Source organism: Schistocerca piceifrons, chromosome 1 (genome assembly GCF_021461385.2).
Source record: "Schistocerca piceifrons isolate TAMUIC-IGC-003096 chromosome 1, iqSchPice1.1, whole genome shotgun sequence".
NCBI lineage: Eukaryota > Metazoa > Arthropoda > Insecta > Orthoptera > Acrididae > Schistocerca > Schistocerca piceifrons.
Genome location: NC_060138.1, coordinates 237,859,553 through 237,877,285, shown reverse-complemented (window position 1 = coordinate 237,877,285; position 17,733 = coordinate 237,859,553). Strand labels below are relative to the sequence as shown.

Genomic DNA, 17,733 nt, shown 5'->3' with positions numbered 1-17,733 from the left:
CCGTCAGAGTTCCCTAAAACCATACCATGAGGCCAAAAGGAACAGCGTTCTGCCTCTTAAAAACATTGCAAGACTAATGGGACCTCTCCACAGGTCGCCGCCATACCCTCTGATGATGGACATCGGACAAAAGAAACGAATAGCGATTCGTCGCCAACAAAACGCGACGTCATTCACCAAAACTGCCCCAGAAGAGAGAAAGAAAACAGAAATAATAATACTAGTAATAATAAGAGACCCCCTCCACGTGACGGAACTTGGGCAACGATATGTGCGGAGGTCGGTGCTGCAGGGAGGTGTAATCAGTTTTGCCGCGCGGAGTGGCCGCGCGATTTAGGGCGCTATGCACGGATTGCGCGGCCCCTCCAGCCGGAGGTTAGAGTCCTCGCTCGGGCATGTGTGTGTGTGTGTGTGTGTGTGTGTGTGTGTGTGTGTGTGTGTGTGTGTGTGTTTTGCTCTTAACATAAGTTACTTTACGTAGTGTGTAAGTCTACGGACCGATGACTCCACAATTCGGTCCCTTCGGAATTCACACACATTTGAAATCAGTTTGCTCAAGATCTATCTTAAGATATCAGGGGATAAACGGAAGCCACAAGGGAAGAGCTTGTATCATTTAGGCCCTTTACACCACTCCCTAAAAGATGTTTAGTGTCGATTCTGAGAGGAAGTGATTCTGAAATGATTTCCTCGGCTAACCATAGGGAAATAGCGTCTCTTCAATGTTGCGCATTGCGATTTCGACCTCTGTCGCAAAGATGTCAGGAGCAGGAGTCTTATGTGGGTAAAGGGCTCTGTAGTGACCTTCTCATCGTCTTACACGTCCAGGTTGGCGTTAGGCAGTACTGTGGGGAAATTCAGTGCCAGTGTGACATCATTCACCCGCCTTACACTTCACATGAACTTCTGAGCTTTGGTCTTTTACTCGCAACATCTTGCTTCTTTGAACCGTCTCTTAGCCCAAGGGTGATGTTGCAGGGCACCAAGCTTTTGCGGCTTTCGTTACAGAGGAAGGATGTAGGCACATTTGAGCCAAATTTCAAGTTTATACACCGCAACAACTGGGGGAGGGGGGGGGAGGGATGGCGGGGTTCCGAAGCAATGAACCTTTTATTCTTTTGCGCAATGTACATCCCCCCATTGTGTATACATGTAAGAAGTTACATTGACAACCGATCATATCTTCTAGTTGTTTCACTATTATTCGTCAGTCGGCTTAATTGCAGAAGAGAGTTATGTACAGAGCGTTAGGGCTACACGTGCAGATATTGTTATCATTGGTACCCCAATACATACCATTTCAGTATGTTAATTGTTTTCTTCTTGTGTCCAACAGTCTTCTCGCAAACACTTTGTTTTCTGGGCGGGCGTAGCTGCATCAATAAGTGGTCTACGCCTGCCAGTATAGACTAACCGTTTTTATCCACGTATCCACACTTCAGCATCTGCCCAGGGGAGAACAAGCATCAAAGGCTTCCTCTTGCCACATGTACTTCGAGGAACTAGCCAACCTGAAAACGTACTACTCCTCATAGCTATAACTAATAGTCTGAAAACGAAGTAAATACTGATGAAATGTTGTTCAGTACACTGTCTTCAGTCAGAAACAAAAATAGCTGCGTGTATGCCCCTAACATCCTGTACTTACTGCCAGTTACCTTCAGCGAGGCCCAGTTGCAGCGCTTTTCAATATCCACGTGAAGCAACAGGTCCTACTACGGAAGGCTACATAAGTCAGTTCAGTGATCAGAGGAAGCCAAAGGCGCGCTACCTGCAACGTAACCCTACCTAGTGAAGCACTGTGGTGTGTCAGGTAACCTTCCGGTTCATGACAGCTTTACCTTTACCTACGACCTGTCATCAGCTAACTATATAGTTTTAATTACCTTACGCACTTTCCTTTTGCCATCGAATGCTTCACATATGTTATTATGAGCTTATCTGTTCGAAATATATACTATCTAAGGATACTTGTAAAAGCAATGGAATCGACGCAACCGTTTGAAGGGCGATTTGGTTGTCAGATTCCTGCCTTTCAGAAGTCTGAACCAGGCTTCAAAATAACGTTTTCCCAAAGTGTGTCTCCCAGAATGAAGTGTAATTTACGCATAAGCGGATTATCGGTGTGATAAAGACTCGCATTCACTTTCCATTACTGAGCGGTATTCTTTCCAGTAGAGAGACTGAGCTGCATTACATTGTATGGCTCGAAGCTTCAATATCTCTCCGTGTTTCATTTTTCATAGAGGGTGACCTCCTAATCATGCTACATACCAAAAATTACCATATAGAACATCGAAGACCTACTCGCTGAACCAAACACATTTCGCGTACTAATTGGAGTTGGGGTGCATCAGGTGATATTTATGTGGCAAGAAAGATGAAATTGCTACTGCCTTTATTTTTCATGTGTAAAAAAATGTGCTGGTAATATTAATGAAACATCAATTTACACAGATGGATTCATCTAAGAAATAAAAATATTTTTGGCACGAATATTTACTGTACATTTCAAACAGCTACACTGACTTTCGTGGACAGCCTCACTTCGCTGTATCATTTCAATTTGTAACGTATAATAATGAGGTGCACGTGGATACGTACAACGATGCTCATTAAATTATGGTGTAGCTGCTACACTGACCAAAACAAAGTGTGTGAGATTACGCAGATACTGAAACTTCGTACAGAACTAAAATTGGATGTCACTTTGGAACTCAGATAAATATGTTTATCGTCTGTGAACTAATTTATAGCTTATGAGTTTTTCTGTCATGACTTCAAATTTACTCAGTCCCTCCTAATATCTAAATGTCAGATGTGTTACCGCTTAGCTGCTACCATTGAACCAGCCACTGACGACGTGTTTGTTTCTTGCCGCAGGGTCGTGCGACAAGTGCTCCCAGAGACGTACGAGAACGATGCGCACCTCGACGTGACCTACACGGTGTTCGTGTGGTTCGCCTTCCTGCACACATGCAGCACTCCAGCACTGTACGCCTCGTGGACTCTCAGTCCGTAAGTAAATTCTCTACTTCTGTGTGTGTAATAAAGCAGGTTGACGCAGTGGCCGTAGTTCACCTTTTCTTTTTATCGCAGCTCTGAGCTCACTGCTACGAAACAAAGCCATTTAATATATCGCTTCAGGACGGAAGCGCGAGAAGTTGATATTTAATATTGCATGGAATATTCATTCTCAGCGAGACGCTGCGTTAATGCAGTATTCATAGAATCCGTCTTACAAGCACAGTTGCCAGGTTCATTTTCATACTGTAGGTAATATACCGGGAGGTTATAATTAAACTTTCGCTGCTTGAGAGGGCCTCCGTGAGAAACGAGTGATCGTAGAGTAATGAAACTTTTTGGAAACATTGTAGCGACATGTGGAAGAGAAATAATGAAGAAACGATTGGAGGAAACATTTAATTTCCGCACGAGAGGGTAACACTTGTTAATTGTATACCTTGCTTACTCAGCATGACGACCATCTGCATCCACGGCACCGTGAAAGTTTGACCATTTCACAACTATTCGTAATACTTTTCGAATGATGGACTACGGTGTGTTCGGCTGTTGTTACACAGCTCGTTCACTGCATTCAGATGGCATCTTAGGTCCAGCATTCTCAGTCATGGCAACGGTAACTTCTTCACTAATTTGTAACACAATCGTTCCTTGGCTTCTCCTAGGAGAAATTCCTAAATCAGCTTTTAATTCGAAATTTCAAATCGTGTTCTTCAACCCCAGTGCGGAAAGAGAAACCTTTCTCCGTATCCCTTTAATGCGTCTTTTCTCGCAAAGAGCAGTAATACCATTGCTGTTGTTTCGATAAAACAGCTCTACAAATAAAGCACTGTTTACCATGTCCAGACCCATGTTGATTTCTGCAACTGAAATGCAGTCCGATGCCTGTGGTTCAACCTTACATCTCGATATCACTACCGGTGCCTAACGGCAGCTCATGACACTAAATCTACTTACAATGCAAATCCTACAGCGCACACTCTGTGCATCATTCCTATAAAGGTGGGTACCAGTACAGTAAACGGGTTTCCGTCTACACTGGCTGAAGCAGCGAAAGTGTACCTACAACCACCGTGTACTTACTCAGAAGCAATGTTCCTCATGGTCACGAAAAAGACCTGTTCGTGCCTGTAATTTATCTAGAATATCCTCGAACATAAAAATGTATGATCAAAAACGTACAATCATACGTAGATAAGTTACTGACGGTTGTATGTGTCCAATAATATTTCGCAGTCAAAAATACATTTCCAAGGTAGAGGACTTAGATGGGAAGAAGTGCGATATTTATATAAAAGTTGCACAAGTTTAAAATCAGGTTGGTTATTACTCCAACACCAAAAACCAACTAAGCTACATAGAGAACCCCCATGTCGACGGTTTTGGCAAATAACGCGGACAACGCCATGGACTGCGATCTGGAATCCACGCACGTACTGCTCTAGAATTTTGATGATGAAAATACAGCTGTTCTGGCGATTCCTACGACATCGGAAAAGGCAAAGAAGATGGCGCCCAAGAGCTAAGGGAATATCTGCACTTCATCTAGTGGAATAGAAGCCAAGCAGACGACAGTTTCATGCTCTCTGTGCACAAATGTCGTCCGCACCACTTCCACATGTTCGAAACGCGTAAAGAGAAGGCTGGTCGGGCAGGAACAGAAACCTTCGGCTGTAGTTATGAAGCCCGACGAAATCTGACAAATTACACGTTCGTGAATCAGCTAGCTGGCATAGACAATTTCGCTGTTAGACCAAGAGGAACGAACCCCTATCAAGCTGACACACAAGGCAGCAGCCAATTATAGATACGGTACTTTCACATGTGAAGAGTAGTAAATGCCATTCAACACTTTCTTTTCGTCCTCTGACAAGACTGTGAAAGGAGTGGTATGTGCCTTGCTAAATGAACACGAACTGAAACATATCGGCAAGCAAGTAGAATTCATGGCGTACAGTTATGGATCGCAATCGCTGTCGCACCTTCGCTCCCCAAGAAATAATGAGGACAAAATTTGATGTTTATCACGAGTGGTATTCCAAATGTTCAAATGTGTGTGAAATCGAATGGGACTTAACTGCTAACGTCATCAGACCCTAAGCTTACACACTACTTGACCTAAATTATCCTAAGGACAAACACACAATCCCCCTGCCCGAGGAAGGATTCGAACCTCCCCCGGGACCAACCGCACAGTCCATGACTACAGCGCCTCAGACTGCTCGGCTAATCCCGCGCGGCAGTGGTATTCCATACAACCATGGAATCTGGCACATCATGAGAATTGCGACAATTTCGGTGACCACGGAGGAGCCACGAGCAAGGCGCGCCGAGCCGCAGTGTTTCATTTTGGTCAAGTCGGTCTTTATGAACTTTTTCGACTTGTAGAACAGAATTCAATTTTTGACCTCAAGAACCCTTTGCAAACTTGTGGTCGAACCAAACCACAGAATGTGTAATAGACACACATCTGTCCAGATAATCACTCAGGAATTCCAAACTGCATCAGGATCCACTGCAAGTACTCTGACAGTTAGGCGGAGGTCAGAAAGTTAGGATTTCATGGTCGAGCGGCTGCTCAGAACCACACATCACGCCGGTAAATGCCAAACGACGCTTCGCTTGGAGTAAGGAGCGTAAACATTGGGCAATTGAACAGCGGAAAATCATTGTGTGGAGTGGCGGATCACGATACGCAAAGTGGGGATCCCATGGCAGTGTGTGGGTATGGCAAATGCCCGTGATCGTCAGCTGCCAGCGCATGTAGTGCCAACAGTAAAATTCGGAGGCGATGGTGTTATGATGTGGTCGTGTGTTTCATGGAGGGGGCTTGTACCTCTTGTTGTCTTGCGTGGCACTATCACAGCACAGGCCTACATTGATGTTTTAAGCACCTTCTTGCTTCCCACGACTGAAGAGCAATTCCGGGATGGCGATAGCATCTTTCAACACGATCGAGCAACTGTTCATAATCCACGGCCTGTGGCGGAGTGATTACATGACAATAACATCCCTGTAATGGATAGGCTTGCACTGAGCACTGACCTGAATCCTGCACAACACCTCTAGGATGGTTTGGAACGCCGACTCGTGCCAGGCGTCACCGACCGAGATCGATACTTCTCCTCAGTGCAGCACTCTGTCTCTGTGAAGAATGGGCTGCCGTTCCCCAAGAAACATTCCAACACATGATTGAACGTAATGCCTGCGAGAGCGGAAGCTGTCATCAAGGCTAAGGGTGGGCCAACACCATATTGAATTCCAGCATTACCGATGGATCATTTTCAGCCAGGTGTTCGGATAGTTTTGATCACATAGTATATTTATACCTTTATTTTTCAATTTAATATTTATCTGCACTTGTACTACCGCAAACATCATCCATTATTATGCTACATATTAACAGTTTTTAATTTAGTTTCTTATGTCATATGGCAGCATCACACATTATTTATTTGCATTAAATTCCCGTCTCATGTATACCATGTTAGTTGCTGAAATCCTTGTGTTACATTTTTTCTCATTTATAACCATGTAATAATATAACACCTTGACCTACTACAGCTACCCTTTCTCGCAAAGCTTGACTTCTTTCTTTGTTATGCATCGTTCGCATCTCGCTGCCATTCTATTTTTACCTCATTTAATACTGTAAATTCGGCGCTTCTCCTGATTTTTTTCATGGGCCTGTCCTTCTTTAGGCGTCGACGTTCCAGAGTAGCTATCGCGTTCCTGTAGACTCTTCCTAAACAAAAACAACACCAATATTTTATATATACCAACGATGACATTGCCAGAATTAACGTTTGAGTGGTGCTATTATTGGAAGTTCCTCCCGATAATTCATTGACTAGCCAGTACAGTGGTCTCTATTCCCTGGACGGATCATGCAGTCCTCTTTAAATTTCGTGACAGCCTCAGTGAATTCGTGTGCAGTGCCTCTGCTTCCTCCGTCCTCCTCAGATCCTCTTTTTCTGGTTGGTGTATGTAGGGCGATCCTTGCGAGAAGCTGCAAAGGAACTGCTATTCACCTTGTGTATCTTTGCTGCTGGAGACAAATAATCACACTTTCAGAAAATACCATCCCTACAACCCGAAGATAGTGAGAGCGAGATGTGAGGTAAGAGAACTATTGTACAATCAGTCTGACAGTCAATGAATCCTAGTTGCTGATCAGTACAGCACATGAGAGCACAGAGAGAAAACTGTGGATCTTTTAAATGACGATCATCTTGGCTTAAGACAGTTTCAGGCCCAAGCTTTGATATTATGGCTCATAATGGAAACAAATCTTCACAAAAATCAGGACACGTTCCTAGGTAGGCATTTTCACATTTTCAGCCTTATAGGGTCGCTTTGTTGTTAAGACCCGTTTTCCTCAGGAACGGGTAGAAATATCAAATTGGAATGTATGTCAAATAACTGAAGTGCAGCTAATCACAGAGGTCCGTTGTGGTATGTAATTATCATACGGCAGCGAAACATGGTAGACATTCTAATGCATTAATGCAGAACCAATTTATACTGGAAAAAATTAGTTCTAGTTTTAGTCACAAGATGAAAATCTGGCACTACGAAGGCAAGAAAGGCATATAGAAATATTTCTATACGTTGTACATTAGGAATGGGACGTGGTCAGGAAAAGTCAAACAAGGCAGAAAGCCATGATGCTGACTTTACTGTTAACCACTGCTCTCGCTATTTGTTTAATATGAGCACCGTTGACGTCGACGAGACGCTGTAGAGCGCCAGATTTACACCTGGTGCCTAAAAATTCAACTATTTTTTTCAATGTAAATCAGTTTCGCATTAATACTTTAGCATATCTGCAAAGTACCTCCGTCATACGATAATTACATCCACCACTGGACACTTGAAAGTACCTGCGCTTTAATTATAACCACCCAGCACTGAGGCTCAAATGGCTCTGAGCTCTATGGGACTTAACTTCTGAGGTCATGAGTCCCCTAGAACTCAGAACTACTACCTAATTAACCTAAGGACATCACACACATCCATGCCCGTGGCAGGATTCGAACCTGCGACCGTAGCGCTCGCGCGGTTCCTGACTGTGGCGCCTAGAACCGCACGGCCACCCCGGCCGGCCCAGCACTGAGGTCTACGGTCCCGTGGCCAACTAGAAAATCGAAGCTTCGAAGACAGTGAATTTTAAAAATATTGCCTTTCATGTAACATATTCTGATACTCGCAAATTCACTCATCAAACCTATATGGCACTTTTCTTTGACCTAGAATCATGAAATAAGGCTAGAAACAAGATGTGACAATATAAATAAAGAAAAAATCCGAAAATTGTTGCTTTGTAATTACATCGCAGTAGAATATATATATAATATATATAATTTCATTTCTTGCCTATTTGTCTGTCTGTCCGTCTGTTAAGAACCCTCAGAATGCGACTTCCCTGTCGCACTTGCCCTGTAATGATGTCACTCGTGGAGTAGCAACTTCAATGGGTATCAGTACACCTCGGTACTTTGGGATTGTTCCGTTGACTTGGTTCTGTTCCGGAGGACGCAGCTCTTGTGACGGTCCCTTGTTACAGGCTGGAGAAGGAGAGGCTGCGGCTGTACTTCCGCTTTGGTGAGCGCCGGCGGCTACGGAACCGCAGCCAGTCAGCCTTGGGGGCGGTGGTGCAGCAGCAGCAGCAGCAGCCGCCGGAAGCCGGTCTGGAGTCTCCGGAGGATGATGAGGAGGAGGGGGAGGAGCCGGAGGAGGAGGTGGAGGAGGAGCGAGAGGGCAAGTCCTGAGGGCAGGCCGCCGTGGGCTCCCCCACCTCCACCAGCAGTCGCAGGGTCCGAGTCTGAGGAACCGCGCTCAGCTTCCTGGCAGGAAGGCCGTGTGCGCGGCTCTTTGGAGAGGACCCACTGCCGACCAACCACGCCCTCTGTGTTCTGCCCACGGTTCAAGTGCAACGGGAACCCTGGCTGCGTCTGCTTACCAAGCTGGAAACATTCACAGAGTACTTATTCCATTGTTACAGGTTACGCTCCGGCAGCCATCGTTCTATTACTGGAGGTTCGAAAAATACGGTTCGTGTGGACAAATGAATAAATTTTGTTGCAGCAGCTACAAGGTGCACATGAAAATAGTCGTCAAATGCGTAAAGAAAGACCCAAACGCACAGTTCACTACTGTTATAGTTATTTCGAATCAATCTGCTGAAGATTAAAGTTAATAAAGTGATGTGGATTGCCAACACAGAATACATATAATGTTCCAAATATTTTGAGTCAAACTATTGAACGTCGAATGTGGCAAAATGCAGTATATGAACGAGACAAAATAAGCCTTATATTCAAAACATAAGATAAATTAGAGAAATTCCCTCATCAGTGACTTTGAGGTCTTTGAATATGCAGTAAGTACGGTGGAGTTGGCACATACTTTGAATGGTTTATAGTTCCTTACAGCCACAATCATTGACTGATTTCCCAGAGAACATCTCTTAAAGTAGCTATTGTATTTACCATCTCATTTTGCAGTTCACTGTCTTCCAGGTTATCCGTTCTAGATGCTTCGGTTGGAACAGAGATTTGAGAAGGCATCGACTGTTTTGACGCATTTTAGCTTCCTGCTATCTGTAATTGACAGAGAATACTCGAGTAATAGAACAAATTTATTTTGAACTTACTGTTCTAGGTGAAAATCGATGCCCACCATTTCCGATATTAACCGTGGTTCGCTCGTACGTGACACACCCGATGTGTCAGGGCGAAAACCAGGCTGGAAGTAAAATGCGTGTTCCTTTGACGCAGAAAGTAATCACTGCATGTTTCACTTAAGCGGCGTATCCACCCAGTTTATATTGATCGAAGTGAGCACACCCTGTCTAGAAGAGCTATACGTTGCTCTTGGATAATTTTTTATATTTTTTGCAGCCTGAGACCTTCTAACACAGTGTTTCGTGTTTCTTAAGGACCGTGACAAGATGACTTGCAGGAACGTGAAAATCACCTATCCCTCGGGGAACAATAATTACTTACCAAGCATTTCGTCTACTTTCTGTTAATGCCGCTGTCAGTATGAAGACAGCGACGTTTATAGAGATAGTTCCACACGTACCTATTCTGATTTTTGTTCTACGAAGCACTGAATATTCATCAAGCTCTCAAACTCGCTCTACAGAATACCACCAGTTAGGGCCCTGAATTGATGTGTTCAGTGTGTCACTGTTATCATTACTTTACAAAGCAAGCCATTTCATGTGCGGACATAGGAAGTGGATGTCATATCACAGCTATAAGGAGAGTATTTGTCAAGTTTCAAAGTGAAATTCGGAATTTTCAGAACAAGGTTGGTAGAAGTATGTGGGCCTCGCTTTCCGCATACATACTTCGTTGTGAATCGCATGTCTCTGTCGCGAAGTAGTGAGACTCTTCATTTCACATGTCACTCATGTTTTCGGCTGTATGCTATCGACCAACAGCACAAGCTTTCGGGCACAAACCGCACATGCCAGCTTGTTTTTCTTCGAACGTTTCCTGTTTCACTGGAAAAAAAGTTCTTGCTTTTATTACTGTTTCCCATGGTCACGAACTAAGTAATTAAAATATTTATCCCTGTATCTCCGGTAGTGACACATCCCAACATGTATGAAAATTTCAGCCTTCGTGTTTTGTGACCGTTTGTTAGTATTCCGAAACTCCTCTTGCACAAAGTTTACAGTAATTTCGCTTCTCAGTATTGATTCGGACTAGCGTTGCTGGAACATCTGTGGAAAATCTGTAGTATGTTGACAAATTATAAACGGACTATTTTCCAGTATTTATTCACGCACATTTCCTAACGGTAGCACACCTTAATGCTAAGCTTAACAGATTTCATTCATTTCTTTGTCTTAAAGCTGAGAGCATGTGTACGTTTAAATATCCCAACCTTGAAGTAAAAATTTAATTTCGTTATCTCATTTCCCATTGAGATATCTAAATACTTCTCTTAATTGACAAGCAGTTAAAATGTTTGTCTTCCTGACCTTTTCAACTCGGTATAACATAGTGAAGAGAGCTCAAGTGGATTTCACACGGAAGGTGCATACTATCGTAAAGGCGGAACTGAAAACTGTACAAAATCGTACTCGTGTCGATCATACCGAAATTAAACGCCGTTATCACATGACAGTTTGTATGAATCATCAATGACAAGCAACTTCTTCTTACAGTTTGAACAGATATATTCAAAACGAGTAGACTTAACGATGAGCCAGTGTGACTCCCTGAGCTTAGTCTTGTGTTACGTTCACTCTGAGAGGTATATATGTACGACGTATCTAACCAACTACACCTTTTCCTTTTACTTTTCTTAATAGTAATGGGATCTGGCTGCCGATACTACTTCTGAACACACCTCTTGATTTTTGTGCACCCACCTTTCCATGGGTTGAAAGCAGTCCAGATCACTCAGCTTCTCTCATTGTTTCACGTTATAATAAATATTTTGTTGTTTCGTGACTGATGTGACATGATGGGGAGACAGAAACTTACAGCCGCGTCCGTCAAAATTTATAAGTAAATTCAAAGTAACCACCAATGGGATTGGGCTGCTCAAAGTAAGCAAGACTCATTAGTAACTTTAGAGTGACTATTTTGACACGAGAAATGAGGTGCCATCACAGCATCAGAGGAACTACAAACACGAATTTTTTTCCAAGAACTACAACAGAAATACCAGGGAATAATATTTTCGTGTGACTTCGTCACAGGAAGTGCAGTGCCCAGATAAGCTGCTGTGGAGTTGTTAAATATAATAATGTAGATACTAGGCGGCGATTAAATAACAGTCGGCCATTTTTTTATGAACTTGAAAAATTAGAGCTCTCATGATGCGAATAAAACTCTGCGAGTGTAACATTGTGGTGAGTTACCAACCATTACGCCTCACAGGTCGCGGTGGGTGAAGCGGATATCCCTTTCGAAATGCTAATGCTAGCCACGATAGGAAGCAGACAGGATGCTCATCGCAAATCTGAGCAGTGAGGTGAACTTATCGTGGGCAGCTACACGTGTGCAGTTTCGGCGGCTGTTAAGGAATGCAACGGGTGCTATGCTAACTGTTGTTGCTGTGTCTCCAGTCAAGAGGATTCCAATAAGCATAAGCCGTGAGACATCACTCGCACATTCGCATACCTCAGATCATGGCACCTTGAGAACTTTCTGGTTTCCTTTATACGTAAACATTAGCGCTTCCCGCCCCAGACTACCATGGTGCTATTAGGGACTAGCAGTCTCTTTGCCACAATCAGGCCTCATCTCCTTCTCATATTCACCTCAACCGACACAAAGGTAAGGCACCCAAAACAATTGCGTCTAAAAGATAGGAAGAGGATAAACCAACGGCGCAAGTGGTGGATAACTTCTTAACACGGTTGCTGCACAACGCCAACGTCCTCAGTACCTCCCATGCTCTTACTTCCATCAAAACTTTCACAACATGTACATCAATAAAGAACATCTAGAGACTCGTTGAAATCTTATTTTTCTTGGTCATTATGCATTCCTGAAAGGTATCTACTGTTCGGGCTGCGTTAATGTGGAAGGAAAATTTTACGCTGTGTGGAATACTGCAACTGCGGAAGTGTAAAAAATTATGCTGTGTACGGCAAGGAGTGCAAAGTAATGGCTCAAAAAGTTGAAAAAGTGAATTCTAAATTTTAATAAGTGAATGTTATGTCACTGAACTTCTTTCGATCGGAAACATACTCCTAGGATCAAGAGGAAAAAAAATGAATGTTGTGTACGTTACCACGAATGCATAACGCATTCCTCTCAGTTCTCCTCCGCTTTCTTCATAAGCAGTACATACATCATCATGCCATTGGAAACTATTGCTGTAACTAATGTGCTTCAGTATCCATGCTACAGTGTGGAAATTTACGAAGTTTGTTTAAAATTAAAGACGAGTTACTTTATTCAGTGCGAAAATACAGCTTATTTAAATAAGGTGAGACTTTCATGCATCGAACGTTTTTAACATTCGCAACAGAATAATAGTTGGTAATATGTGTATATCTAACATGTAAACATGGAGCAACATTTACAACACGATTTTATGTTAACTTCTTAAAAATTATTCTCAGAAAGTGCATATTTATCAGCATCAGAGGAATAATACTGGTATAAAGCTTTACTCCACAGGCGCAAATCAATGCGAACAAGATATTATTATATGCGAATTATATGTAAGTGTTAAATGTTGTGTCAGAAGTTGTTGTATTTACATACATTTTTCTAAGTGTGTACTTTACGAAGCTTTCCAAAATGTGTCCTCATTAAAGAGTGTACCAGCTTTATTCTTTTGTCACTCGTAGTTAAGTGCAGCTGATTTTTTGTGGGGGCTGCGTAATATGTTTACTTGCTATGATTGTTTATGTGCTAAATGTTGATCTGCGAATGTACCAGGAAACAAAAATAAAGGGTTTGAAATGCGGAGTGCACGAGTCAGCATATCCATAAAATGGAACCACCACAACAGCAAGATTTTGCTGTCCTTTCTTCTACTTCTGACAAGTCTTTAGATATCCCAAACACTGCTCACACTAATGATAAGTGTTTCGCTTGTCTGAGAAACTGCATGCATTGCTTGTTGGTAAACCAAGGTGAATGAGAAGCCTCAATCATTTGATATATATAGCGTCTAAATTGTTATACATATAACAATTTTGAAGAATGAGAAATGTTAATTTTTTAACCATATATAATTTCCTGTTGGAATTGGGTATACGATTTTTTCCTTTTGATGGTGTCAGTTTGAGCAGGTACTGAACAATGATCACATAAACATCTACAGTCAAATAAAATTAATTTAATTGTGTGCACACTTAAAACTTAATATGAATCCAAAAGAATATCACAAGAAAATGCATTGTACTGTAAAATGAACACAAATTAAGGTATCATTTAATAGCCTTAGCAGTTCAAATCACGTACAAAATGGAGATATCGCACAATAAAACAATCTTTTGAACTTTATTTTTACCTTGAAATACTAGTACTGTTCCTCTACCATGATCCACTCCAGACTGCAACCAGCCACCACTGCTTTGTCCTCATTAACGTGATGATCGACAGTTCCTGAAAAGTTCTACTTAGGAAAATGCCTCATATTTCAGGGCTGGGAGGGGATTGGGGAGATGACAGCCAATGTGGATTCTTGGAGTTGGTTAAATTGTGATGTTTAGACTAAAATCAAAATTTGGACAGCTAACAATCAAACCTCAAAATTTATAGACATGTATTGCCTGAAATAAACGGCTTACAGACGATAAAAGATACCAAATAGTCGTTCTTCACGCAAACTAATATTTTTGTAACTACTACAACTTTTCTGCAGTTCAAAACATATAAATGTTTCATGTGTATTGTGGTCACATTATACAAATTGAAATCTTTGCCTAAACAAAAGAAGTTGGTCGTAAGATTCACGAAACGTTTCGGCCACAGACGGTTTCTATAGGTGGTTTCTGTAAATAAATAAAAATTATGGTAATTATTGACTGAATTCTGGGACAAACAGAAACATGGAAGAATAGTTCTTGTATACAGAGTGTCTACGCTTACTACATGAAAAGTTTCTGAATGCACTGAAATGTCACCTAGTAAAATAATTCCCTCATTGAAACCTTAAAGCTGCAAAAATTACAATTATGAAATACCTTAATCAGTTTTGTTTAGTTTCATATGTCAGGAAGCAAGAGCTTGTCACAAAGAGAAAATTATCCATAAAATAAATTTAAATAAAACTGCAATCGGTCGTAAAATATGGATACCTCATTAATAAAAGTTTAGAATAATCGAAAAAAGATAAAAAGTTTTATAAAAGTGAAGAAGGTTGAACAACAAGAGCCTAAAAATATAAAATAACGACGAAGTTAAATGGCAAGTGTCAAAAATTGCATTTAAAAGCAGAAAAAATATTTCACTTTCTTATTCATCCCAAAATTGTGAAGAGAGAAATCGTGTTTTAAAAGTTAAAAGCTAAAAGCTTGCTGGCTTCAAAAAGAATATGAGTTTCTGATGGTTTCTGGCTTAATTAGTAAGAAATTGAATAAAGACGAAATTTTAAGAAATGGAATATTTATAAGATAACACACTTTGAAGCTCACCAGGAAGATAATTAACAACAGAAGTGATGAACGAAAAGCATTTATTTATGAATCACAACATACTGTAACATTTTTCTCTGTTTTTCGTATCATGCCCTCTCATACTAACTTTCCTGCTGCTGAGGGGGGATCCATGAGGACAGTCAGCTTCTAACTAACTTTGCTTGAAAGTTTATGATACACAGTACAGCAATGATCTTTGAAATCATAGTTCTCAACCGCACAGTTACACAAACTTAATTCCAAATATGCAGTGTGTGCTTCGAAGCATATGCAAGACACTGGAATGATGGAATGAGAACCTATGGTTGATATATCTTTCCTTGCAACTGCACATTGCTTCAATAATTTTCTCCACGCACATGTTCCATTCAATAATATTACTCTATTAGACTGAATCAAAATTAAGGAAATCATATCAAAAGTAGCACAACTGTAAAACATTATGAACATTATGTGTTATACACAGCAATGTTGACAGCACCTACTGCGACATGTGATGAAATACAATGATGTATATGGGGAAGGGTTGAGCAGCTGCATTTGATTCCATAGTGCTGACAAGACATTAACAGTAAGATTGTATGTACCTAGTACATCTTATAGAACTACAGGCCCTGGAAAGTATTAGAAAAAACTATGTGTCAGGATCATATGGTAAGTACAACTGGAGTATCACGATTCGATATCAATATCTAAAGTAGCATCCAAAAATCGGTAATATCAGAACACAACTATTGATACCAACAGTGTTGGGTGGTATTGACTGTTTATGCTTTTGACTGTTCTATTGAAAACAAAAGAACTTACTTATAATACAAGGCGAGTTATACAATAACGCTACACCATCTGCATAAACATGTTCCAATCTAATTTCGTTCCCAGTGTACAAACGACATCAATGCTGAAACTACGGTGGCAGCTTAACTAACAAATATAAACAAAAGATGTGTATTTGATCAGTCAGCTGTGAGCAGAAATTGTTAAGTAGTGGATGTGCGGCTGTTGCGTCACAATTGTGTCACAAATCGCAATGGAGGAATATCTAGAAATCAAGTGTGTAAGACAGTGGGAGATTTTGAAGAAGAGAAAAGTCTATAGAAAATTGGTACAGCACACCTTCACTCCCAAACAAAAACAATGAGGCATAGGCACCTGCTACGACCTGATTGAAATGCAGAAAATGTACAGCTTTATTTAGAAAAAATTCTTCACTGGAATGGTAATATATAACTTGAAACTGCTTTCTGTGGCTGCTACTGTTTTGTACTAGTGAACATAATTTTCACACATTTTAGCTAAGTTCGAAACACTTCAGTGAAAGCAAGAATATTTGATTAAATTTGTTGAAGTAGGTTAAATTTGTTGTGCCTTTGGTATCAGGGTTTATCAAAATTTTAGTATTTATTTTACTTATCTCAACTTAGGTTGATCTAAAATAACTGATAGTTAATGTATCATAACTATTGTTAAGCTATTTATGGAAATGAAATGTACATCGTTTCCTAAGATATATAATTCCTTCAGAAAAATTATTTTTTTATATTAATTGTATGTACTTAATTTTTTTGAATATAAGTATTAACTTATTTATTCTTAATGGATAAGCTTTAAAGTTACGGACTTGTAATTTACTTATTTTAGAATATAATAGTAGACTTTGAAGCAGCTGTCTTTAAGATTACATTTTAATCAATTAATTATTTTACAATTTGATTTTATAATTAGTTTAAGTTTTGTATTTATTAAGATCCTTGATTTAAGTAATCTTTGTAATAATGATAGAATTAGTATATTTATTTGTATTAAAAGTTTGTTGTTGTTAACTTATTGTAAAGAACTAGGAAAAATTCTTTTCCACCTGTTTCTCAAAAATATGTTCTTTTGAAAATATTTTGAGGACTGGTCTACTCACATAGTGAATTTTTAAAGGGTCATGGTGTTTTACCATGCAAGGGTAGCATAATCATTAGTACCTTAATTAGTGGCTGCAGTGGATGGCTTGATTAGAAATCAACTGACTCTCACTCAGTTTTTGAATTTAAGTTTTAAGTCAAAAGGCTTAAATTCCCTAGAGGAAGAGAAGAACCCTATAGAGTTTAACATTTTATTTTTATGTAGTTTTTTGTTGGTGTTTCTATATTTGATGATTTTTTTTGTTCGGGTGACATGAAGAATAAATAAACTTTTCATTATTATTTCACTGATTTATATTTGTTGTTTCGATCCATAATTTATAATCATAAGGTTACATCACCTTAGGGATAACAGGGTTTTTTTTTCATTTTGAGCTCATATCGACAAAGCAGATTGTGTTGTCAATGTTCTATTGAGAAACATTTTGGGTTCAGGAGGCCAGTAATTAGGGCTGTTCCACCTTTAAATTCTTACAAGATCTGACTTCAGACTGGCATGAGCCAGGTCAGTTTCTATCCTGCGGTTATTTACCCATATTAGAACCAAGTGGCCATATTAGTAAATTGTTTTTATTTTATTGATTATATTAATTGATTCCTATTTCAACAGATAATTGTGTTGAATTTAGAATTCACTCATGTAGATCTTTTCTACACATACGATTGATAGTT

General features: G+C 40.4%; 1 protein-coding gene across 1 annotated transcript in view; it reads left to right on the top strand.

The window, feature by feature from the left end:
* LOC124804472 (prolactin-releasing peptide receptor-like) overlaps positions 1 to 13,333 on the top strand; it is a 535,930-nt gene extending 522,597 nt beyond the window's left edge. The window contains exons 6-7 of the mRNA XM_047264759.1: positions 2,884 to 3,018; positions 8,591 to 13,333. Coding sequence (XP_047120715.1) covers positions 2,884 to 3,018; positions 8,591 to 8,795 — 340 coding nt within the window. The 3' untranslated portion in view covers positions 8,796 to 13,333. The remainder of the gene's footprint in view (positions 1 to 2,883; positions 3,019 to 8,590) is intronic.
* Positions 13,334 to 17,733: the final 4,400 nt, after the last annotated feature.